Here is a 25,620-nt window from a genome sequence, read left to right on the forward strand (position 1 = left end):
CTGGATTTTTTAAAAACTGTGCTGGTGACCAAATCCAAGACCCAGAGCTCTGACACTGAGGTGCAACCGTTGCCCAGAATAAGTAGCCCTCAAAGAGAACACTTCCAAGGTGTTCTCCTCATCAGCTGAGTTCAGAAAAAGCCTTTACACGTACTGCCTTATGGGACACATAGGATAGGTTAAACACTACTGTGGTAAAATCCCTCAGTCAATATAGTTCAGACTGGAAAACTACCAGGGCAGAAATTCAGACAAGCAGCTTAGTTTATTCAGTATTTAAAGAATGTAAATTGAAAAAAATAAAGGTATTGTATAGTTTTCTAAATGGCTAAAAAGAGACCTCAGGCACCTTGTTTTGAGCTTATTGAGGTCTGTTCACATAGAAATAAAAATATTGTGTTTATGACATCTGGTAAAAGATTTTTTCTTTCTTAGAAACGTATGTCTTATTCTTACCATGTGGCAGTGTCTGGTGTGCATGTAGGTCCAAGAGCTTGTGTACCGTGGCATGCTCCTGGAGGTTGGAAGGCAGCATGGAGTTGCTTCTTACTGCTTCTTACCTCAGTTTCTCCCTCGGTTTGCTGTTCAGATTTAGGGATGAGAGGAATGCTAAAACTTGAGGTTACAGACATTTGGCCCTAAATATGCTTAGGTGATTTGTTATTTTAACATTTGGGTTTTTGTTTTGTTTTTTAGGAAAACACAAATAACTATAGGCAGTTTGGTTTTATCAGTGTGCTGAAAGTTTTCTTTAGATTTTCAGTCAGCAGGAAAGGCAAACTAGGCCCCAGAGTACAGGGCTTTAGCTCCTCCCTGTGAGCCCTTCATGTTGTTGTTGTTGTTGTTATCACTGCTGTTGTTATTTGTAGGAGACAGGGCTTCACTATGCAGCCTTGGCTGGCCTGGGATTGGGTATTTAGGCAGGCTGTCTTCCAGCTCACACAGACCACCTGCCTCTGCCTCCCCACGTACTGGGATCAGGCTGTGCACTGCTGCTCTCATGTGCCTTAATTTCCCTCTGCATTTCCTTAGTCTTCCTGTTCTGCCTCAAGGATGCCAGTGGCCACAATGAAGAAAACAGGTTTGGTACATCACATGTTTCCATGTGCAGGAATCCTCTACTGTTATTTTCCTCACTTGGCTTTTAGAAACAGATGCACATAAGCAAAACCACGTTGGCTCCTGAGCAATTTGCTAAATGGACTAAAGAATACATTGCCATCAAGAAGTTTCCCCAAATGAATGAGCAGCCTGTGGTTTGGCCTGAGCGTGTTCCTGTGCCCTCGTGCTTTCAGTCAGCCACACGGCTCACAGCCACCCCTGAGCCACTAGAAAAGGCTTCTCCTTATGTCCCAAGCCCTCTTCATGCATATGGCAAGCATCCGTTAGTGTTTCGGAAGTACAGTTTTCCTCAGTTAGACACTGTCCTCCCCCACCACCACCCATGGTGCTGAGGATGAACAGAAAGGCCCCCTCACTGCACTGTGTCCCCGACCAAGTGTCAGCTCTTCAGCGGCCACTCAGTGCCACCTGTTCACTCTCTAATGACATGGTTGAGTTCACATAAAGCCTCCGAAAGTATAAGTTTTATCTAAATAGTTCTGGAGTTCTTTGAAAAGCTGGACTTCTGGGTACACACCGTGATACATAAAAGGTCAAGAGAGTAGACATCCAGTTTTCTGTCACTTTGGTGTAATAGAGCCTTTTTTCCTTCTGCGTCAGTCCAGTAAAGGCACTGTCAACCAAGATGCAACGTCTGAAGTAATTTGTGTCTCTTATTTTCTCAACTAAAAGTTCCATATGCTGAGGCATTCACCAAATGCTGACTAATTATCTGATTAAAAACTAGAGACAACAGAGTGACCACTAATAGGATTCATTTATTGATCGTCATATGAAAGGACTAAATCTCCAGCTCAGGAGAAGACATGGGGTAATTTTTAGTAGGAACCCTCCTGACCCTCCCACACCCAGAGCCAGCTGTTTTAAAAATATATAATGCCAGCTTTTTCTTATTTTCCTTTCTTCTTCTTTTTTTCTTTTTTTCTTTTTTCTTCTTTTAAAATGCAACCTGCATACAAAATAAGGGTATCTGTTATGTACTGTGTACTACCTTTTGGAATAATTGAGTACCAAGTGTTTTGTTTAGTTTCATATATATATATATTTTAAGTTTCCAAATCAGCATAAATTAGGGAAAAGCTGAAACATTTGATTCCTATATTACTAAGGAAATTCAAACATGTAATTTGTTAAATGTCTGAAATTAGAGTGACTTTTTTTTCTCTTAGGATGGAAGAATGTAATGACATTTGGAAGCTTTACGTATGTGGTCCCCAGCTGTCACCCTCATATTTCCACTCTAAGTTGGGTCAAGTTGTACTCTACGGACATCCAGAAAGGAGGGCGGGGCGCACAGACTCCAAGAGCTGAAAAAGTCCCACTTAAAGAAGCAGGTGTGTGGAAATGTGCTGAAAGCTTTTAAAATTCTCCTGTACGTTGGAAATTGTTTCTCCTTTAATAATAGAAGTTGCTTGTAAAACTGTCTGGGCTGATGTATATTTCAGGAGTTTATAGCAAACAAGAATGTTTCAAACAGGTGGAAGGTGAGGCCCAATACCTGAGGCTGTCCTGGCCTCCACACACTTGAGCACACACACATCTGCACTCGTATACAAACAAGTGCGTGCACATGTGCACACATATAGACCAGTTTATTTGCATAATGTTTGTAGCTGTCGCAAACTTTGATCTCTATGATTATGGCATGAAGTTTGTTGCCTGTGGTTTTGTTTTTGTTTTAAGATTTATTTATTTATTATTTACACAGTATTCTGCCTATATGTACACCTGAATGCTAGAAGACACCAGATTGCATTACAGATGGTTGTAAGCCACTGTATGGTTGCTAGGAACTGAACTCACCACCTTTGAAAGAACAGACAGTGCTCTTGACCTCTGAGCCATCTCTCCAGCCCCTGTTGCCTGAGCTTTGATTTACCATTTGAACAGTTTTCCTAAGTGGCCTCCATGTGTTTTAAAATATGTGTAGCTTTGATATCTTAGGACAGGAGATATATATCCTACTTTAAAAATCTTTTTAAAGCTGGGCGGGGGGGGGGGGGGGGGGGCGGCTATGCCTGTAATCCTCGCACCAGGAGGCAGAGGCAGGTGGATCTCTGTGAGCTGGAGCCCAGCCTGGTCTACAGAGTGAGTCCAGAACAGCCAAGGCTACACGGAGAAACCCTGTCTCCAAAAACATAAATAAGTAAGTAAAAAATAGTATCTACAATTTCCGTGTTTATATGGAAATTATATCTTCTATTGGTACTTCAAAGGCTAACAATAGTTAGTGTGAGTTCCTTTGGGAAATACAAAGCCCGTAGAAAGCCTTAACTCTGACAACTTGTTCCCAGCTGATGCGCTAGTTTAGCTAGTACTCTATATCCATCCAACTCTTTCAGTGCTGGGAAACACAGAGTGTTGATCTGTTGCTTTTTTCTTGTCTATTACTTTTTTGTTTGTTTGTTTGGGTTTTTTGGTATTTTGTTTTGTTTTGTTTTGTTTTGTTTTTGAGACAGGGTTTCTCTGTGTAGCCTTGGCTGTCTTAGACTCAGTTTATAGACCAGGCTGGCCTCGAACTCACATTAATACCCCTGCCTCTGCCTCCCATTTTTTGTTTTTGTTTTTTTATTTTTTTGACATGGTTTCTCAGTTTTAACCTTGGCTGTCCTGGATTGGCTTTGTAGACCAGGCTAGCCTCCAACTCACAGAGATCTACCTGCCTCTGCCTCCTGAGTGCTGGCATTAAAGACATGTGCCACCATGTCCAGTGTTACACCTAGCCTCTTTAAAGATATATATAGTATTATTATTATTATTATTACTATTACTATTAGTGTGTGTGTGTGTGTGTGTGTGTGTACACGTATGCACATCTGTAGCTCAGAGGACAACTTTGTGAAGTTGTGTTCTTCTTGAAGAAGTTGGTGCTCCTTCTACCTTTGTGTGGGTTTGGAGGATCAAATCTGCATCATCAGGTTTGTGTGAAAAGCACCTTTATTCACTGAGCCATCTTACTAGCACAAAAGCAACAACTGTTGCTGCTGCCTTCTTCCTCCTCTTCCTCCTCCTCCTCTTCTAGCTCCATCTTCATCTCCATCATCTCCATCTCCATCATCTCCATCACCTCCATCTCCATCATCTCCATCTCCATCATCTCCATCTCCTCCATCTCCATCATCTCCATTGCAGTGGATACATCTGGAATTAACTGAAACCCAAAATGGCTGGGCATACCTGTAAGGGATTTCTTTTTCTTTTTCTTCTTTTTAATTAAATCATTTGAAGTGGAAGGACCCACTTCTATTCCAGATCTTTGAGGTGGGAAGATTCACCTTTAATCTGGGCCACACCTTCTGCTGGCAGCATATATATAGGACATGGAAGAAGGAAGCTTGCTCTTTGCCTGTGTCCAAGCGCATTCCTGCACTGGCGTTAGAGCCTAGTTCTTCAGGATCCCAGCATAGACTGAAGAGCTGCTGAGACTTCTAGACCAACAACTGGACTCTTGGACCTTCCATTGGTAGACAGACAGCCGTTGTTGGACTAGCTGGACCACAGCCTGTAAGCCATTCTAATAAATCTTCTGACTTCCATACATAAATCATAGCACACACATGTGTGCACTCACACCTGTGCACATATAAACATGAAATTAATTGATTGATTAATTCTTTAGAATTGGATTTACTTGTTGAAGGAATAAAATGTGTAATGAGTCTCTAAGTTCCGGAATTCAACATGTGCTTATTATAAAGACACAATAAAGGCGGAAACAGCTGATGGTATAATATAATTAAGGGCAAAATATATTACATAATGGTTTTCTTAGATAAATATAAACTCAGGTAAAGATATTGAATGTTGGTTCCACTATAAGAATCTTTAAAGTTGACATACATGAGCTGGGCATGGTGGCACCTGCCTTTAATCCCAGCACTCTCGAGGCAGAGGCAGGTGGATCTCTGTGAGTTTGAGGCCAGCTTGGTCTACAAAGTGAGTACAGGACAGCCAGGTGTGTTACACAGAGAGACCTTCTATCTCAGAAAACAGAACAAAACAACAACAACAAAATGACATCCATGGAGTTGGTTTCCTTTTTCTCTGCTAAGTGTAATAAAAATTTTAGTTTAATTGTCTCATAGTAGAAACACATTGTTTATTGATAGTTTTATTTTGAGCTCTTTTTAAAGATTTGCCTAGTCCAAATTAGACCTTGTTAGCTATCAGATAGATACCAAGTAATTGCTTGATTGAAAGATAATTTATATACCTAAGAGTTTGAGATTGACTTTTGAATAATTCAGATCACATGGTGAAGTCAGGAGCAGCTCATTAAGGCGCAGGCTTGCTAAGACGTCCTTACATTTTTAAGGAGCATTCAGATGGTTTGAATTTTAGTAAAATTAGTTTTAATTTTACTAATGGCAGCAGATGTGTGGCAAACAGCCAGAATTTGAGCTTAAAACAAATGTCTAAAGATATTCATGGTTAGAATATCTGATTATTTGTGTAAATTATGGAGATTCTATACCAGCAATGTAGTGTGAGTTTATTAAGATGGTCGTGGTTTGTAAAGTAAGTATCCATGCACGTGTTTGAGCCATTACTAACCTCCTTGCTTGTGCTTCATAGCATTATATATATAGTAACATCTAGACAGCTGAGAATGAGCATGTTTACAAGTTCCATCTGAGAGCAACGTACTTTATGTGCTTTGGTTCAGTGATGACTGTGGGGGTAAAGTGGTGTTTCTGAAGCTTTTGACAGTAGATTTCAGTGTAGAAATCTGTACACTGTAGCCTGTACACTGTACATTTTGCTGTAGCCTGAGACAAGCTTGGACAATACTGAATCAGGTGCTGTCTCAAGAAAAACAAAACAAAACAGCAGGACGCTCTAGCTTGCATGTCATAGGCATTTAAGAGAGAGAAGACAGAAGAACAGTAAGTACTTTACAGAGCTAATGGAGAGCTGAGGAAACCGATCAGGGGCCGTGTGCTTCCCATCAAGTGTGAGCATGGGGTGTAGATCCCCAGAACCCATCTGTGACCCCAGCATGCCCACATGGGACGGAGAGATAGGAGACTCCCAGAAGCTCACGGGCCGGCTTGCCTGGCACACGCAGCAGCTAACAATAAGCAGGAAGAAGGAAGGATTAGCACCATAGGTTGTCCTCCACATGTCTATCACAGTAAGATGTGCACAGACACCGCACATAGGCATCCCACACATACATGAAGAAGTGGGGAGGGAGGGAGAGACAGAGACAGAGAGAATATGAATGAGAATGGTCTTTAGAATTTGAGAAAAACAAGATTCCTCAATTACAAGTATACTTTAAACCAGTTGGGAATGTGGGCACATGTGTTAATCCCAGCACTTGGGAGACAAAGACAGAATCTCTGAGTTCAAGGACAGCCTGGTCTACATAGTGAGTTCCAGGATGGCCAGAGCTACATAGTGAGACTGTCTGGGGAAAAAAAAGAAAAAGAAACAAACCCAAAAAATTCAATACATGTGGGCCATTGAGCAGGTTAGGAAAAAAGAATCCACCAAGATATCTAGAGAAACCAGAGTGGAAAGACACAAACAAGTCAATCTAAAAGCTACTAAACAGAAGCCAGAATGCCATGAGTTCAGTTGTTGCTCATTGGAAATAAACAGTTTATATCCACAGTATCCAGAAGACCAAGGGAACACTGCTTGGGAACTGAATGTTCTTCTGGAATTTCATGCTGATTTAAAGGTGGAAATAACTACATTTTTACACATAAAGGTTGATACTACAAACTCTCGTCCATCCAAAGTTAAAGAACACTGTTAGCCAGGTGCTGTGGGGCACGCGCCTTTAATCCCAGCGCTTGGGAGGCAGAGGCAGGTGGATCTCTGAGTTTGAGGTTAGCCTGGTGTACAATGTGAGTCCAGGAGAGCCACGGTTATGCAGAGAAACCCTGTCTTGAAGAAAACAAAACAAGAAAACAAACAAAGAACACTGTTAACTAAGCATTTCTCTATATTGCAAAATAAACTCAGGGAAATCAGGATATGATAGAAAAGGCAATGTAGAACAAGAAGTAGATAAATGATGTTGATAAAATTAAGTTTGTAATAGGAATAACAAATATTCCAGTATTTACTATTAAAACTTAATCCAGAGTGGTAAGACTTTTTTTTTTTTTTTTTTTTTTTTTGTTCTAGAGGAGAGTGGAGATACTGACTTTGCAGATGGCTGGAAGATTTACAGGAAATATTCTGTGTACATTATAATTTAAAGTATAGAAATATAATTTTTTCAAAAAAGAAATACAATTTTATAAATTGGAGAATGGGATGGGAAAAACATATGAAAAATTAACTGAGCCTAACAGATGGCAGGAAATGTGAAAGAAAAATTAAAAACAATAATGAGCATCAAAGAACCTCCTTATGGAGATGGTTCAAATGTGGCAAACCAGCCACTGGGCAAAATGTCCTCATTTCTACCACAGACAGAATTATGCCTAAAATAGGCAAGCTTGTATGCAGGCAGAGTCGACAGTCAATAGTTCCTCAATAGTTCCTGCCTCACAATTACTTTTGTCAGATATATTGGGCCAGAAGGCTGAAGAAGATGCTCCAACATTAGAGAGTTTTGGGTGACTGTTTAGGTAGCAAACTGTCTCTGTCCTCTTCTCATTTGGAAAGCTACTAACCTGCACTCCCAGCATATTCAAATAATCAAGTTTATTCCTTCTCTGATGGAGTTGAAGACCAGATAGTTAGTTTTACAATGAAGCTTAGTTGTTTAGGGGTTAAGATGCTTTTAGGTCTAGACAGATGTTTTAAGTTGATAATGACAAGACACGGTGGAGATTGATTTACATTCAGAATTTTAGACACACCAAGATGGGAAAGACGTTTTCTTTAGGCTGTCAAATACAAATAGCCAAAACAGTAAGAATGTAACATTTGTATAATTCCTGATTGCTTCATGGTTCTTCTTGCTATAGGTAATTTATTGTATATATGTGGAATAATATAAATGTATATGTAAAAAATATAAAAAAAATTAAAAGGAAAGAAAAAAGGACAGTAACCTGGGAACAAACAAAAAATGGTCCAAGTGAACCACAATCAATGGTCATGTTGCGTGCTGTAATGGTGTTCATTTAAATGCTGGATGCTGTGATGTATTTAAACTATCGCATTTGCGAGGAGGTGGAAACACAGGACTTCCTTTGTGTTTGGTCCTCTGTGTCTCATCTGCTCCAGGGCTCTTGTGATTCTCCTCCTAACTGCATCAGCCATTTCCCCTTCCTTGATTCTGTTCTCTCTCGGCTACTGCTGGGCCCCAGGTGGTACTCTGTCTCTGCTCGCCGCGTCCACGGCCCCATCCTTGTTCTTCCGCAGAAAATGCTTGTCAAGAGCTTCCCTTGACTTCCGTGTTGCTCCTTCTCAGGATCACTGGGAGCCTCTTCTGTTCTCTGCAGTGGGAAGCACACATGCCTGCTCGTGAGTCAGACAGCGTTGTAAACATGCAGGCAGTATGGGAAGTTAACAGCACGCCACACTAGTAACTGTCAGCTTTTGATCCTGACTGCCAAGATATCACCTGGGCAGGTTCAGGACCCTTTGCCTGTTTCCCATTTTTCCCCTGTTTCCCTTAGATTTATAGCCATAAGTTATAAATAAAGAAAATGTTTTAAGAGTGAATGAGGTTTTTCTTACAAAATAATTTTACACAAACATTGAAAAATTTTTGAGTTAGAAAATGAAAATACAATCCTGGAATTTACCAGTCCACCTAAGAACTATTTCTCCTTCTCTGATTTGCATTTGCTGTGCAACTCCATGCCACTATCCTGAAGTTTTCTGCTTCAGTACCTTGGGTTTTGTTGTTGTTGTTGTTTTTAAAAAAGAGGTGAGGGGGTAGGGTACTGGAGAGACATTGGTAGTGGACAGCACTTGCTGCTGCAGCAGAGGACTCAGGTTCAGTGCAGGACCAGTGTCAGGTGGCTGCAGCCTCCACTCCAGCTCCAGGGATCTGACGCCCTCTCTGGCTCCCACAGGACTGACTGCGTGTGCGTGTACGTGAACTCGGGCATGCACACATACACGTTATTGATAAATCTTTTAAAGGGGAGGTAAAAGGAGTAAGCGTACTAAATCAGTTAGTTTTGTCTGATTTTGAACTTTGTTGCAATAACTTCATGTGTATTTTTGGGGTTTGTTTTTTATTAAGGTTTATTGCTAGATTTATCCAGACTGCTGGTGTATTTGTCTGGTTTGGTCGATAATTTCAAAGAGATAATTATAGCACAAGTTGTTGATGCCTGTCGTGTGAGTTAAAGAAGTTGGCACAATGGTAGTGTTTGACACTCAGTGGGCGCTTAAGGATAGAGAGTGATGATGAGGTCTGTCACCCACTGCGTTTAAAATGGTGAATGAATGCAGCAGTTTGTTCTTTTGCTGGCAGGCATTTTGTTATTTGCAGTTTTAAAAAACAGAACGGAGTGCTACTGTGAATACCATGTGCCTCTCCTCAGTTGCCCTTGTGCTAGGATTTTTTGACTCTTTGACCTGGAAGACTTACTGGGTCATAGTTCCCACAGGCCTTTGTGTCTTCCCACCGACAGCCATATCCGCTCTCTGCGCCTTCTCTACAACCAGCTGTTGAGCCTTCTCATTTTCCTTGGCGTGATGTGGTAAAATGGAATTCCTTTACTTCATTGAATACACTTAATGAAATAATCATCTTTTCACACATCCAGTGGTAATGCATATTTGTTTCTCTATGCAAGTTTAGTCTAATGCTCATTTTATTGAACTTTTTCTAATTGATTTGGATGACATTTTAAAATATTCTTGGCTCTACTTATTGCAAATAATTTCTCCCAACTTGAGACTAGTCTTAAAAGATTTATTGGGGTGGGGGTGTGCGCGTGCGTGCAGGTGACTGTGGGGTCCAGAAGAGGGTGTCAGATCCTCTGGTGTTGAGCTACAAGTTGTTTGAGCCTCCATGTTCTGGGCAACAGACTCTAGAGATCAGCAAGTCCTCTTGACTGCTGAGCCATCTCTTCGACCCCCACATCACCCTCCTTTTTAAAGGATCTTTTGTTGAATAGGTTTTCTGAATTTTAACTTACTGAATTTTTTTCCCTTATGTTGTTTATGTCCTGCTTACACATTTTTTTGCTGGGCATGATGGTGTGCTGCTGCAGTTTCATCATTCAAGAGACTGAGGCAGGAACACTGTGCATTTGAACCCATTCTTGATAATCCTGCTTCATAAAAAGAAAGGAAATCTTTATTGTGACAGTAGCCTCAGGTCTACAGTGGGACATTTGAATGCATTGATATTTGAATTTGTATTTGTAAGCATTTCTTTGCACATCATGGGAGGTAGATTCCAGGTTTTTTGTTTGCTTTGTTTTTGTTTTTATTTTTTTATTTTTTTTAATCTTTTACCTTTATTTGTGGCTTTTGGGAGTGTGAATGTAAGTACATTTGTCTAATACCACATAATAGATTTTTTTCACTCTGTGTTGTCTCTAAAACAGTGGAAGAATTCTTTGTGCCTTTGTTTTTCTATTTTAAATTCACCAGCACTTTGTCCATTAGATGTAATGTCTCATGCTTTTGTTTTACTCTTTAAAACAAGTCTTTTTGTCAGTTTTCTGAAAGGCTTTGGCACGTGTGTGGATGCTGAGTTTTACTGAATGTCTTGTCTTTAGTTGTTGAAATGACGCCATGCCTTTTCTCCTGTAGTATATTGATGAAGTTTGACACTCTTATGTTTTATAGAATTAAAATAGGTTGTGGTAATATACTTACTGTTATACATTGCTTCATTAAATTAATAAGTTACAGTTGTATTTGAAAGCAACTCTTTAATGTAAACTTGTTTTGATAAAACTTTACAGCAGAAAATATAGGCGCAGAACTCAAAGCTCCACTTAAGCAAGATCCTCTTCAAGTAAGAGGTAAATACATTTTATTTGGTGTTTTCGTATGTAGTATATATAAATACACAGAATTTATGTGGAGATCTTTAACATTATTCTAAGCATGTAGTTACAATTTGCTTTTATTCTTAATAGATTGCCCATACATTTTTATTCTATTTATGTGCTACTTTACGCTGAAGTTTATTTTGTATTTTGATGACAAGTATTTTAAAAGCTTAAAAAACCAGAATCATCTATTTGCTCTATTATTTTTAGAAAAGCAATGGTATTAAGGAGCAAGAGGCTAATGCCTTCAGCTATAGTGTGTTTAAACTCAGGTGGAGCCAGCTGGTTCTGTCTGATTTTCTCCAAAGCAGCTAATCCATGGAGTCGGTAGCTCTGTGGGCTTTGGAGTGCTGTGGCATCAGACAAGACGGGGCTCAGCTTTGGCTCCCATATTTACTAGCTGTCTGGCCTAACGCAGCTGACTTATTTACCCCTCTGACATTTAGCTCACTTCCATATAAGATGGTGAAAGTAAGACTTGCTCATCAGGGTGGCCTTGAACATTGCTTACACAAACACATAAGTAATCCAGGGTCGTCAACGCTGGACTGTGTGTGCGATTTGCCTGTGAAGACAGCCTGTCAGAGGCTGGAGCAGGACCCCAGGGTGTAGAGCGAAGCCGTCTTTCTCTCAACAAACAAACAAACAAACAAACAGTGCTGAATAGCAGTGACTACTCTGTAATATTTATTGAAACTTCATTTGCACATAGACCCTAAGCAACTTAAGTGATTTCAGTGCTTTAGACAGAACAGCACTACTGATACAAGGCATCTATTAGATGACAGACTGCCGTTTTAGCGTCAATTAGAGATGGGCCAGGGAGACGAACACTAGATTTGTGACCTAGCCTGGTTTCTGTACTGAGAGAGATGTTTCTTTTTCTTTGCCACCATCTTATGCATTAGGAAAACAACAACAAATGTCTGTGGAATTGAAGAAGTGCTCGTCTCCCAGAGGGCTTTCAGTGTGCATGCTCACATGTTTCCTTATGTTTCTGGTTTAGTGAAAGCAGTCCTTAAGAAAAGAGAGTATGGACCAAAATACACTAAGAACAACTTCATCACTGGAGTAAGAGCAATAAATGAGTTCTGCCTTAAATCCAGGTACGGGGCTCCTCTCAGTGCAGCGCTCTGGGCAAATAGCGTGGCCTGTCACCGTTCCACTCATTTTCTAATTTGCGTGACAATAATTGTTCATTGCTGTCACAAAATTTCTTTACGACAACCAGTGATTAAACATACATAATGATCTGCTGGCGACTGTAATAGTGACTTGATGAACATATAAACCTTTCAGAATTTAAGAAAAAATAAGGTGATTACAACCGGGACTTGACATTTGTGACTTGTAAACATTTAGTTGTGTGAGGGGTTGGGGGATGCATCGTGGGGGTCAGAGGAAAACCTGTGGGAAGTGGCTGTCTCCTGCCCTGTGGGTCTGCCGGACACAACTCAAGCCATTAGGCTTGCCAGCTTCCTTTATCTTGCCAGCCCCTAAGTTAAATTCTTAAATAGAAGAATGATACTTGTGTGTATTCTGTTTTTTACACATCTTTAAAGTCCTGTGGTCATAGTATAAGCATCAGTGAGGGAGTTGCCACGCCCCCCCCCCCCCCCCCCAGTAGTGAGCAGGCCTGACCCTGCGAAGTTTCTGATGAGACCCTCACACTCAGGGCTCTATGTTGGAGAGTGGAATCTCTGTACTGTGGTGTTCTTCATCGGTGATCATCTTTTTTTACTGTCTCCAGACTATTTTTTGTATTAAAAATGCTATCTTTGAACTGATGTTTCGAAGTTGTATAGATCCCTTCTTCCAAGATAGGGGTCAGTATGCTTGTTTACTGTCCTTAACCTATAAGCTTAGAAGCAGTATCTAAATAACTTCAATGCCTTATGTTTCCAGCGACTTAGAACAACTTCGGAAAATCAGACGACGAAGTCCCCACAATGATACCGAGTCCTTTACCGTGTTCTTGAGATCAGATGTGGAAGCAAAGTAAGAACAGAACCCCTTCACAGGAGAGTGTGCTGGCTTTGGGCTACAGTAGCATTTTAAACAGACTTCCAATGGCGTGCTTCTCAGACAGCGCTGCTTTAATGCGGCTTGTTCTCCTGTACAAGTTATTTATAAACACGTCTGCTGATGGGTTGGTTTGAACTGCTTAGATTTGACTCAGAAGTTTGAAGTGCGTTTTCTTTCTGAAAAGACCTTATGCTTTATTATTATTATTGTTGTTGTTGTTGTTGTTGTTGTTGTTTTTCAAGACAAGGTCTCTCTGTGTAGCCTTGGCTGTCCTAGACTCACTTTGTAGACCAGGCTGGCCTCAAACTCACAGTGATCCACCTGACTCTGCCTCCCAAGTGCTGGGATTAAAGGCGTGTGCTACCACTGCCCAGCTACTTTATGCTTTTTAAAAATAAGCTTTATACATAGTTATAGTTCATTTATACTTAACGTATAATAAAGTAATTTAAGATGATCCTTGGTGGTGACTATGCATATGTTTGTACACACAGAGCTTTGGAAGTTTGGGGAAGCCTTGACGCTCTTGCCAGGGAGAAAAAAGTACGCAAAGAAGCAGAAATAGAATACAGAGAACGTAAGTACTTTTAGCGTAAGTCAGGGTTTGTTGGGAGCTAACATACAGATGAGCACATACCCTGAGAGCCGGTCGCACCAGGGCTTGCTGTTCCTGCTGCAGCTGCGGCAAACACCAGTGCTCAGCATGGGAGTCAGCTCAAAACATAGAATCAGTTTGCTTTATTTTTTGATAACTTTCTAGGATGGTAAGAGGACATGGGAAATACTTTGTAGTTCCTGTGGAACAATAAGAGTAGCACTGTGGATCCGATTTAAAGATTACTGCTATGAAAGTGGCAATGACTGCTTTCTTACAGGAAGTGCTGACTCAGCTGCCACATTCATTGATTCATTGATTCAGCAAATATTTATCAAAGTCCTAACACAAATAAATAACTGTCCGTTAACTACCGACACAAGATTCTCAGAGAAATGAGTGTAGTGATTTAGAGTTTAGATTTAGGCCAATGTAAAATATAATTTACATGATTTGAATTATACAAATATAGATGCAAAAGCATTGTGCATATTTATGATTCAAAAAGAATTCAGTTTGATTTCCCAATATCCCCAAAACAAAAAATGCAGAACTATAAAGAGTGATATGTTTTCTTTCTTTTTCTGTAATGCTTTTATTTTTCTTTCTAAAGATAACTGTTAGCAATGATTTGGTTATGCCTTTTCAGAATATTTCCAATACATTTTAAAGTTTATATGTATGCTTTTTTTGTTTTTTTGTTTGTTTGTTTTGTTTTGTTTTTTTCAAGACAGGGTTTCTCTCTATAGCCTTAACTGTCCTGGACTCTCTTTGTAGACCAGGCTGCCCTCGAACTCACAGAGATCCACCTGTCTTTGCCTCCCAAGTGCTGGGATTAAAGGCGTGCGCCACCACGCCCAGCTTATATGCACACTTTTTAAAAGATTCATTTCATTTACTTGTATGTATTTGTGTGTTTGTGAATGTGTGCAGACGTGTGCGGGTGCCCTCTGGGTCTTGAAGAGGGTGTCCAGGCCCTTGGGGTTGGAATTACAGGATGATGGGCTGGGGTCCACGCTCAGCTTCCCATGTTTGGGCAGCAAGCTCTTTCCAGCACCGCGTGCACACATTTAACTTGTCGTAAATAGGAGGGTGCCATGCGCGTGCTTGTGTGTGCTCATCTTGTTCTTCAGAGATACCAGTGTAGTCCTGTTTCTCCATCTCTGTGGAAAGAACCCTCCTGAGTGCATTCCTTTGGAGGAGGGGGATGTTCAGGGTCTCACATAACCCAGGCTAGCCTCAAATTTGCTATCCAGGCTAGCCAAGGATAACCTAGAACTTCTGATCCTCCTGCTTCCATTCCGTGAATGCTGGGTTACAGGTCTGTTCTACACTGGTACACATGGTTCTGGGAAGTGGACTCTGTATATGGTAAGCAAGCATGCTGCCTACTGAGCTACACCCTCAACCATTGAACTCAGTCTCAAGGAGGGAGCTGTATTGTTATAGTCTGATTAAAGAATATATATGCCCTAAACTCATTTTTTGATTCTTACAGGGCTGTTTAGAAACCAAAGAATACTAAGAGAATATGGTGATTTCCTGGGAAACACAAAGGTAAGGATATCTTTAATCATGTGTGTGTTATTTGACAAACCTAGTACATTGTGAAATGTCTATAGTCATAATCCAAGAAATTCCAGTAAGCCTTTGATCATAATCCAAGGTTTTTCTTGAGCACATTGTAATTAACTGAACTTCCATCTAATTCATTTCTGTTTGATTTTTTTTAAATTAAAATTGTAACATGAGTTTCTTAAGTTTTGTTTTGTTTTGTTTTCCTTCGAGACAGGGTTTCTCTGTGTGGCCTTAGCTGTTCTGGACTCTTTGTGGACCAGACTGTTGCTAAGATTCTTAAGCATATATAGATAAAGGAGACTGTTTGTTTAGGTTTTAGCAGGATTTTCTATCTCTTTCATATCTTTTATCTGTCATGAATATGCATCTACAAACACACACACACACACACACACATCTGGATAGACATCAAAATTTAATTGTTGTTGTCTTCACTCCTTCCACTCATAATTCTGACTCATCACTGAGACTGCCCGCTCTCTGCTTTCGCAGATGAAGGCATCCCTTGAAAGAGGAAATTACACAGGAAGTTTGATTGGTTTTTACTATTTGGCTTTATTATCATTATTTTATTTGTTAGACATTTATTATTTTTTATTTATTGTACCTAATTTTAAATTTTTATCTATTTTAATCTAATAAATATTTTACTATCTAAGCTTGTGTACATAGTCAGTGGACACTTTGTTTAACTTCATTAGTATACTCTTTCACTGTAAAATGGCTACTGTAGGCCTTCTCTCTTCCCAGACTTCCTGCGGCCTCACCTTTTGCTTCTCAGCTACCAGCACTGCTTCATACTTCATTGAAAAACAGTGGTTCCTGGTGTAAAGTGGGTTATCAACTTGATAATGTAGAATCATAATCATATGGCCATTCTGTTTTTAATTTCCATGTAGTATCAGTAAGTTGTAGTCAACATTTTCATTAAAAGAGGCTTTGTGCTAGATGATTCTGCTCAGTGCGTGGCAGTACATTTGAGCTGGGCTAGGTGTTCTATGAGGGGGTTAGATGGGTTTTCAGTCTACAGCATTTTAAATTTGTGATGGTTATAGAGACCTAACCCTATAAGTCAAAGACAATTTGTAATTTGATGAGAGTACCTCATTTTTCATCATCAAATATAGAGACTTTTAGCTACACATGCTCCTAAATACTATGCTTTCTACAAGAAAGAATTAATATTAGGAGAAATATAGAAAGTTTTTCATTTAGGACCTCACCTACTCTTGTCTCTTAAATTCAATCCAGTTGGATTTTCTTCCCATTGAAATGGCTCTTACCAAAGTCACAAACAACACCCAAGGTGGAAAGTCATGTGTGTCCAGAATAGGTTTTCCATTCAACTAGGCTGGGAAGGATCTTTGATCAAGAAGTTAATGGTAGATATGTGTGATGGTTCATGGCCATAATTCCAGTGTTCATGAGCCAGAGTAAGGAGGATCTCCTCATGTTCAAGGCTAGCCTGGTCTATACAGTGACTTCAGGCCAGCCGCGGCTACATAGTAGGGTCATATCTCAGTCAATCTCCCCCCCCCCCTTTGTTTCTCTTTCTCCCCCTCCCCTCTCGCTCTCAAAAGGAAAAAAGAAGGTAATGCCATAGCTGGGTGTTATAGCTATTGCTTGACATACCAATACCAGCACTTGGAAGGCTGAGACAGGAAGATTGCAACAAATCAGAGCTAGCAAGGGCTGGAGTGGTTGATGCAGATCTGGGCAAAGGCTGTTTGTGCAAATTGTCTTTTCTCTGGTAGCACTTGAGACCTTACTCCCTTTCACACAGTCTAGAACAGAGCACAATGGTTGGATCTTAACTCGAGCTGCCCCTCGCTCCATTCGTTTCGATTCTGGTTTCTCTCAGAGCCTTCTCTGAGTGCGGCACTCAGGAATGGGCTGAAGGCTGCAGTCTTCCCATGTCTTGGGAGCTAGGGTTTCTCCTGCACTACAAGCTGCCTGTCACTGCCGTACAGTGCGGAACAGTGTGGGCCAATGACATGTGCCTCTTGAATGTGTTCGTATGGGCAGTCTTGCTTGCTGGAATTGCATGCCTTCTTTGTCTTTTTTACGTTAGATGTACACTTTTCCTGTTACACTCTTTGTCTCACGGGAACTGTAACAGCAAGAAATAAAATCACAGCGCCCTGAGTTTACCAAAAACATCCTCTCCTCAGAGCAGTAGCTCACCCTCTCATACTCTGATTTTGCAGTGTCCTTTCAATTCCTTTCCCCTTTGACTTGTTGTACTTTCTTAGTGCCTTTCCTTCGGGTCCTGACTCTGTGAGTTTCTTAAGATAGCCCTTCCACCTTGGAACTGCCTTTGTCCTGCTGAGCAGGGCGAGCTGCAGCCTCAGCATTGGAACTGAGCCAATGGTGCGCTGCGTGCTTTATACAGTTTTCCTTGGGAATCCTCTCTGATATCAGTTTTAATTTTTAAAGACTTAATACTTATTTACTCAGTGTGCATGTGCCGTGGTGCTCCTGGGGAGGTCAGGGGACAATTTGCAGGAGTCTTTTCTTTCCTTTATCCATCTGCTGGAACTCAGGTCATCGGACTTGGTGGCAGTTCTTGTAACAATGTTAAATTTTGAAAATTAAAAAATAAAATAAGCATTTGAGGTTTTAGGAAAGTACCAAAATGTGTTTTCATGTATCTACATACTTTATTATTTTATTGTGCATATGGTGTGTCAGTGGGAGGGCTGGTATGTGCAAGGACACAGGCGTCCTTAGGGGACAGAAGATGTGTCAGATCACCTGGAGCTGGCGCTGTATAGGTTATTGTACTCCACCCAAGACGAGTGCTGGGACCAAACCACGGCTCTCAGCATGAAGACTGCACTCTCTTTAGCGACTGAGCCATCTCTAGGCCCTGACTGACTACATCGCTTCTAAAGAGAAAGTTTGCATGAAAGCAATTTAAAAGTCAGCTCCTTTGTTTAGAGGGTTTGAGACGGTAAATCTTGTGCTGTGTTGGAGCCGCCGCCCACTGTGCTTCTCTGAGAGACTTGGGAAGTCTTTGCTCTTGTCTTACAGCCACGCTCCAGGACGGTGTCCGTGTTCCTTAAGGGGCCAGGGAAGGTGGTGATGGTGGCCATCTGCATGTGAGTTATGGAAGACAAGGCTTTTAACCCAGAGATGTGTACCTCTTAATATGTGTGTCCGTGAATGTATACATGTATTACTCGGTGGCTAGCTGCATATTGCTGACATGTAGCTTTTATTATTTTAGGAGGAAGTTGAACCAGTGTCATGGCCAGTGAAGTAACAGGGGAAGGGTCTGTGTCCATGTGGACATTTGAACTTGGAGTTTGTGTAAAATTTAAGTGGGTAGAAGTTTCTCCCTGAAAATACTAATTGGAGTTTGTTAGAGTCAATTTTTTGAAGTTCCATTGGCCATTGCACAGCTACTAAGTGCTTGTGTTTTTCTCCTACTTTAATTTTGGAGGAAACTTCATGTTTTTATAGCTAACCCCTTTTTTCCTCTGCTTCTTGATTCCTATTTTGTTTACCTTTTTGTATAAAAACATTAATTTTGTAATTCAGTAGTTTTTATTTCTTAATTGTGCATGTCAGAAATTATGATAAGATTTGGAAATATATAATGTGTGATCCTTGGAGGGCTGGAGAGCATTAGCCTAGAGGAGAGCATTTCCAATAGGGACTAAAGATGACTATCCGCATTAGAATACTTAGAACTGCTGTCAAGAATGGTGTCCCGGTCCCTGCTTGGACAATGGGTAAATGTTACTCTGATAGGAGCACCAGAAACGGGTAGGGCAGGAGGAGAGAAAATGATGTTTGGTTTTTAGTTCCAGGTGTCTGTAAGGGTGTCCTTGAGGAGATGGTCAGGATTAGTTCTTTCTGCCTGCAGAGCAGAGATAGTAATTATAGCCTTCCTTGGGAGGAGTGTGTGTAATATATAAACTAATTGGCATAGTACTTAGTGCATAATATGAACTCAGTAGGTATTATTGTTAATATATAGTGGTCTCAAGCTCACCGGGGAGATATAGGCTAGAGATTTATTAGTCTACAGATGATCATTAAAACCGTGGCAGTAGTACAGATCACTTAGGGGGTGATATGTATAGTATTAGGAAGGCAAAGCCTTCAACAGACAGCATTGCCTCTTCCTTGTGTACTTAGTGGTATCATAATCCACACTTCTGTATTTATACCTGAACTGTAGGAAGTTCTTTGTTATTTACTTCCAATAGACTCTAGTATAAAGTCATTTAACATTTGATGGAAACATTTAACTTAAACATATGCTGAATTGTTTTCTTTCTCTCTAGTAATGGCTTGAACTGCTTCTTTAAATTCCTTGCCTGGATTTACACGGGCTCAGCAAGTATGTTCTCAGAAGCTATACACTCATTATCTGATACTTGTAACCAGGTGAGAGAAAGTGCTCCATTAACTTTAAACTAATTCTTACAAGCTTTAGGCAGAAAGCGATCTGTTCAAAAATACTCTGCAATTGGCTTTGGGAAAAATGCAGCTTTCTTAATTTGAGCATTTAAGAACAGCCGGGCATCGTGGCTCACACCTTTAATCCCAGCACTCAGGGAGGCAGAGGCAGGCAGATCGCTACCAGTTCGAGGCCAGCCTGGTTTACAAAGCGAATCCAGGACAGCCAGGGCTACGCAGAGAAAACAAAAACAAAAAAGAACAGTGGCTTTTGTATACGTGGGTTCTGCATCTGTGCTTCCATATCCTCACAGTCAACTGTGGACTAAAGATAAGAGAAAGAGACGGCATGGTAGCACACGCCCACACTCAGGAGGGAGAAGCAGGTGATCGCTGTGAGTTTGAATCCAGCCAGACCTATTTATATAGTGAATCCCAGGACAGCCAGAGCTACACAGAGAGGCCCTGCCTCAACACACGCACACGCACACACAGAGAGAGAGAGAGAGATCACGCTGTCTATACCGTACAGACTTTTGCCCTTATCATTATTCTTTCTTTTTCTTCCTTGTTTTTAAGGTGTATTTTATGTATATGAATGTTATGCCTGTCTGTACCATATGAATGCCTGATGGCACAAGAGGGCATCAGGTCCCCTCGGACTACAGTTTCTGAGCCTCCATCCGGGTGCTGGGAATCAAACCCAGGTCCTCAGGAACAGTAGCCAGTGCTCTTAATCGGTGAAGCGTCTCTCTAGTCCCACCCCGCCCCTGTTACTGTCCTTAGCAGTAGAGTTTAACATCAATGTATGTACTGTTCTTACTGTATGACACATGAGAAGCAATACAGACACGGTTTAAATACGAGAGGGTATTCGTAGGTTATTTGAGGTTATTTTATATAAGAAACTAAAGCATTGAAAATTTAAGTTTAAAAAAAACAAATTTCACTGGGCTTGGTAGTCTACACCTTTAATCCCAGCACTCAGGAAACAGAAGGAGGTGGATCTCTGAGTTTGAGGACAGCCTGGTCTACACAGTGTGTTCCTAGACAGCTAGAGCTACACCGTAAGACTGTCTCAAAAACGAAAGAAAGCAGAAAGAAAGTTGAGTCACCACAAGTGGTTCTGAAACTAATCTTTGAATGAATAATGGCCACAGGCTGGCTGTGGATGGGGAACCAGGGTATACACGGCCAGCCTGGACTACATGATAACCTAGCTCCAAAAAGAAGTGTGGTCACAGTATTACTAAGTAAGTTTTTATGCTTTAAGAACTTCCAACATGGGGCTGGAGAGATGGCTCGGCGGTTAAGAGCACTGGCTGCTCGTCCAGGGGTCCTCTGAGTTCAATTCCCAGCACCCACATGGTGGCTCACAGCCATCTATAATGAGATCTGGTGCCCTCTGCTGGTCTGCAGGTGTACATGCAGGGAGAGCACTGTATATTTAACAAATAAATAAATACTTTAAAAAAAAAAAAACTTCCAGCAGTGGGGTAGGAAGTATAGATGTATCATTTACTATGTGTTTGGTCACAATCTTTATAGAAGAGATTATTTTCATTTTTTAGATTTATGTGTATGAGTCTTTTGCTTCCATGTACATCTGTGTACCACGTGTATGTCTGGTGCCTGAGGTGGTTGTGAGCCTCATGTGGTGGTGGGAATCGAACCTGGGTCCTTTGCAAGAACAAGTGAGTGCTCTTAACTACTGAGCAAACACTCTAGCTTGTAGAAGAGATTTTTTTCCCTATGTGCATTGTTTTGCCTGCATGTATGTCTGAGGGAATCAGAATTCCCTGGAACTGCAGTTACAGACAGTTTGAAGGTGCCATGTGGGTGCTGGGAATTGAACCCAGGTCCTTTGGAAGAGCAGACAGTGCTCTTAACCTCTGAGCCATCTCTCCCAACATCCAGCCCCAGGAGAGAATTTTAAAATGGGTTTCTAAATATATAGTGAATGATAGCTATCTTGGAACTTTCTATGTAGACCAGGCTGGCTTCAAACTCTAGAGATCTGCCTATATAAGGACAAAGAATTACGAAACAAATTAACAGTTTTAGTATGAGTGCTTGAAACATGGGAGATAAGTCTTGAGCGTCTGTTCTCTGAAATGTTGTCCTGCTTAGGGTTATTACTGCTGTGATGAAGCTCCAGGACCAAAAACAAGCTAGGCAGGAAAGCGCTGGCTTGGCTTACAGGTCCATCGCTGAGGGGAGTCAGGGCGCTACCTGCTGCCTGCGGGTGGGCGCGCTCGCTCTCCCTGGCTGAGCCAGCCTTCCCTGTACAGCCCGAGGACCCCCAGGCTGGCATGGCTGCAGCAGCTGCACTCTCCCCATCACCGCTAATAAGAACGTGCTCTCCAGGCTCGAGCTCGAGGAGGCGTTTTCTCCACAGTGGTTCCATCTGCCCAGGTGCATGTAGCTTGTGTCAAGTCGAAATAAAAGTAGACAGTGCAAATATTATGTATGGGTTCTAAAGACTGTGGTAGCTTTTAGCTGTGGTAAACTGAGCAAAAAGATCAAGTTGCAGAATACTGTTTAGAACTTCTGCTTTGACTAAGAAGGACGCACAGAGCTTGAATTTAGTCTTTTGATGTATCAACAGTGAAAACCTAGACAAAAATATAACTGCCTCCAAACATTCCATCATAGCAGCACAAGATTGTACCTCTGGGATGGGGTTTGATCTCTCTTGTACGTTCTCTGGCTTTTTACTTAGAATTACCTTTGGAGTAGTGGGCCAGGATGAGAACTCTCAAAGCTCCAGGAATCTGAAGTGGTTGGAACCTAGAAAGCAGAGTCTACGTAGGGATCTTCTTGAGTCCTTGCTGAATGTTAAATCCTGCGTGCATGCTGTGGGCAGAAATACAAACAGGCAATAAGCCGAGCAATTCCTAGTGCTTCACAGGGCTACAGTGCTTCAGAGTCTGCCCTGTGCGGTAAGAGACTGTACTGGGACCCAGGGAGCCCAGTCTCATGCCTTAGCAGTAGAGGTAAAGTATCCCTAGTGTAAAAGGCTATTGTAGAACCCCTCTTAACAGACTTCCCCAGAAATGGAAATAATAAGGTTTAACTATAAATACTGTATTTGTTTGTCAGAACAAAGGTCCATGCTCTTTAGATAAGATAACAGACCCACACACACACACTTAGTGTGACATTCACTGTGTTTGGCTAATTTTCTCAGTTAGGAGCACAATACTACTAGATAGTACAAGGAGCAAGGAAATGGGGCTCAACTAGAAAGAAAATCAGTTGATAAAATAAACTCAATTGGCAGATAGTAAAAGAACTTAATAGGGCTTTTAGAGCTAAAAGAACAAAACAAAACAAAAACTATACCTGATAGACAATCTCACTGCGTAGCATTAACAGAAGAGTAAAGGCTAGGAAAGAGCCAGCCCTTCTTTATAACCACAGGAAGGGCCCATCCTAGAGCCAGAGGTAAAGAGGGCTGAGGAGGAGAAAGGAATCCTTAGTCACCTTTGCAGACAGTACCCAGAGAACTCACCCAGCTTTGAAGAAAATAGTACCCAGAGTGCATAGACTTTGAGAGGTAGAGACGTATATGTGGCTTTTCAACTCTGCGGACGTAACAGCTCTGATACCAAAACCTACAGTGTCATCACATGTGAAAAACATACGTGCCGATCAGTATCCTTCAGGGCCATACATAGGAATTCTTTAAAATATAAACGAATGAGATCAATATATAAAAATCGTAGTAGTATCACGTAAATATTTCTCTGAGAATGTAAGGTTGATTTAATAGTCAAAATGAATAGACACAAATCAGTACATTTCACCTGCCAGCAAATGATGTTTACATTTTTCCATTTATAATAGTGTCACAAAACATTAAGGATAAATCTAGCAAAAGGTGTACACAACTTTTACAATGAACACTGCAAACTTTGGGTGAGAATCTAAGATCTAAGGAAGGACTGGGCTGCAGCTCCTGGTGAGTGCTTGCTTAGATTGTGCAGAGCCCAAGGTGTGGTCCCCAGGCCCACAGAGGAGAGAGGTCGAGAGGGAGGTGACGCAGTGCAGATGACAGAGGAATTTGTAGATTGAGTGCAGTCCCAGTCACGGCGCCACAGAGCTGTAGCTTGTCTTGTTGTGACAGCCGTTGAAATGCTTGCTCAGACTGACTGGCTTTCATTCAAGACCTTGTCACTGAGTTAGTACCTGTAGGCGCTTTCCCATGTCAGCACAGGAAACTGCCATTTTAAACTGCTAGAGAATCATGTATTGTGCTTGGTCATTTGCACTGCGTTTCCCTACTGATGGATTGTTAGATTCCTTCGTGGTTATTGTCTTGGATTAGTTTGGTATTCTCTCCCTTTCTTCCTTCCTTCCTTCCTTCCTTTCTCTCTCTCTCTCTCTCTCTCTCTCTCTCTCTCTCTCTCTCTCTCTCTCTCTCTCTTTCTTTCTTTCGAGGTCAATCTCATCACCCAAGATAGGCTCAATCGTGATTCTCCTTCCTCACACCTCCTCAAGTGCTAGGAATTTAAGCCTGTGCCTCCATGTCCAGCTGTCTTTCAAGTTTTTCATCCTCATCAACAATGTTGTTTTGAGTGTCCTTGGGTTTGTCTTGGTGTGTAATCGGTTTCTTTGTTGTCCTCCCAAGCTGGCTTGCTGTGCTCTCTGCCATGGTACTGAGTGCTGCTGTTTGTTCTCCACAGGCTTTGCTAGCACTGGGCATCAGCAAGTCTGTTCAGACACCAGACCCTTCTCACCCGTAAGGACGCTGCCTCTCACTTGAATTTGCTATAATTTATCATTGAAATAAAAGCAATGAATTTCAGAAGTCTTAAATTTATATAGCATCAGATTGTTTGAGATTTGGTCATTTCCTTTGTAGCATCTAAAGTGTAATGGTCAAAGTAAATTGAAGGCATAGTTTGAAAATGAAGTTGAAATTATTTTTATACTTTATAATACAGCCTGCAGATCTCTGTATTTGATAATAACAAAGCACTTATCTTTGAGTCTATTGTATTTTATTTCAAGGAAGTATATTTTAGTCGAAACTTAATTGGCTACCTAATCATCTAAGGTTTTGATGTTAGCCTTTTTTTTTTTAAGAGTTATGTATTATTTGTACAGTATTCTGCTCCTATGTGTACCTGCATGCAAGAAGAGGGCACCAGATCTCATTATAGATGGTCGTGAGCCACCATGTGGTTGCTGGGAATTGAACTCAGGACCTTTGGGAGAGTAGGCAGTGCTCTTAACCTCTGAGCCATCTCTCCAGCCTGACGTTAACCTTTTAAAAATTCATATTTACTCTTTCTTTAATGCTTTTATTATGATTGAGAAATGTTTTGATAACATTTCAAAATTACATACTTGTGAGTTAAGGGCTGTTTGTTTCAGAATGTATCACCCTGAGTGTGTCGGTTTGTTGCTGTGGCTGTTTATTTTTGTGCTTCCGTTACAGCCACCCAAACCCTTGAGCTCCACACTCACTGTTACTGTAGCTTCATCAGTACAGCTTGACGAGCGTTAGGGCAGCAGAGTGCACCTTCATCCCTGGGAAGATGCCCGTTTCAGTGCCTACTTGAAACCACGACAGTAGTGTTTTAATAAGAATAATGCGTTAGAGTTATCTAGTATAGGGAACAAATGCTAATTAACTACACATCTACTGTGTTTTACTATGTCTTGGAAAAAATATTTTCCTTACTGATTTTCTATACCAAAAATTTAAACAAGAAGGTAAAATTTTTAAATTTCATATTTTGAAGATTGCTTCTTAAGTTATTTTCAACAGCCAATTCTAGTACTACTTAGTACAGTAATTAAATTTTGGACACTAGTTAAAGGAAATTTAGATATGAATAGCTACATGGGGCTAATGATTTAATGTAATAGCCTGTACAGATGTATATAATACATCTTTTCAGCAAGAACCTACAAGTGCAAGCTGGGCGTGGTGGCGCAGCCTTT

The 25,620-nt window shown here is 41.0% G+C and overlaps 1 protein-coding gene across 1 annotated transcript in view; it reads left to right on the top strand.

Annotated features, from left to right (window-relative positions):
- The window catches only part of Slc30a9 (solute carrier family 30 member 9), a 49,026-nt gene that overhangs the window by 4,780 nt on the left and 18,626 nt on the right, over positions 1-25,620 (top strand). The window contains exons 2-10 of the mRNA XM_051164682.1: positions 2,292-2,456; positions 10,968-11,027; positions 12,064-12,163; positions 12,963-13,055; positions 13,577-13,659; positions 15,176-15,234; positions 18,289-18,356; positions 19,551-19,653; positions 24,354-24,409. Coding sequence (XP_051020639.1) covers positions 2,292-2,456; positions 10,968-11,027; positions 12,064-12,163; positions 12,963-13,055; positions 13,577-13,659; positions 15,176-15,234; positions 18,289-18,356; positions 19,551-19,653; positions 24,354-24,409 — 787 coding nt within the window. The remainder of the gene's footprint in view (positions 1-2,291; positions 2,457-10,967; positions 11,028-12,063; positions 12,164-12,962; positions 13,056-13,576; positions 13,660-15,175; positions 15,235-18,288; positions 18,357-19,550; positions 19,654-24,353; positions 24,410-25,620) is intronic.

Source organism: Acomys russatus, chromosome 22, assembly GCF_903995435.1.
Source record: "Acomys russatus chromosome 22, mAcoRus1.1, whole genome shotgun sequence".
NCBI classification, from domain to species: domain Eukaryota; kingdom Metazoa; phylum Chordata; class Mammalia; order Rodentia; family Muridae; genus Acomys; species Acomys russatus.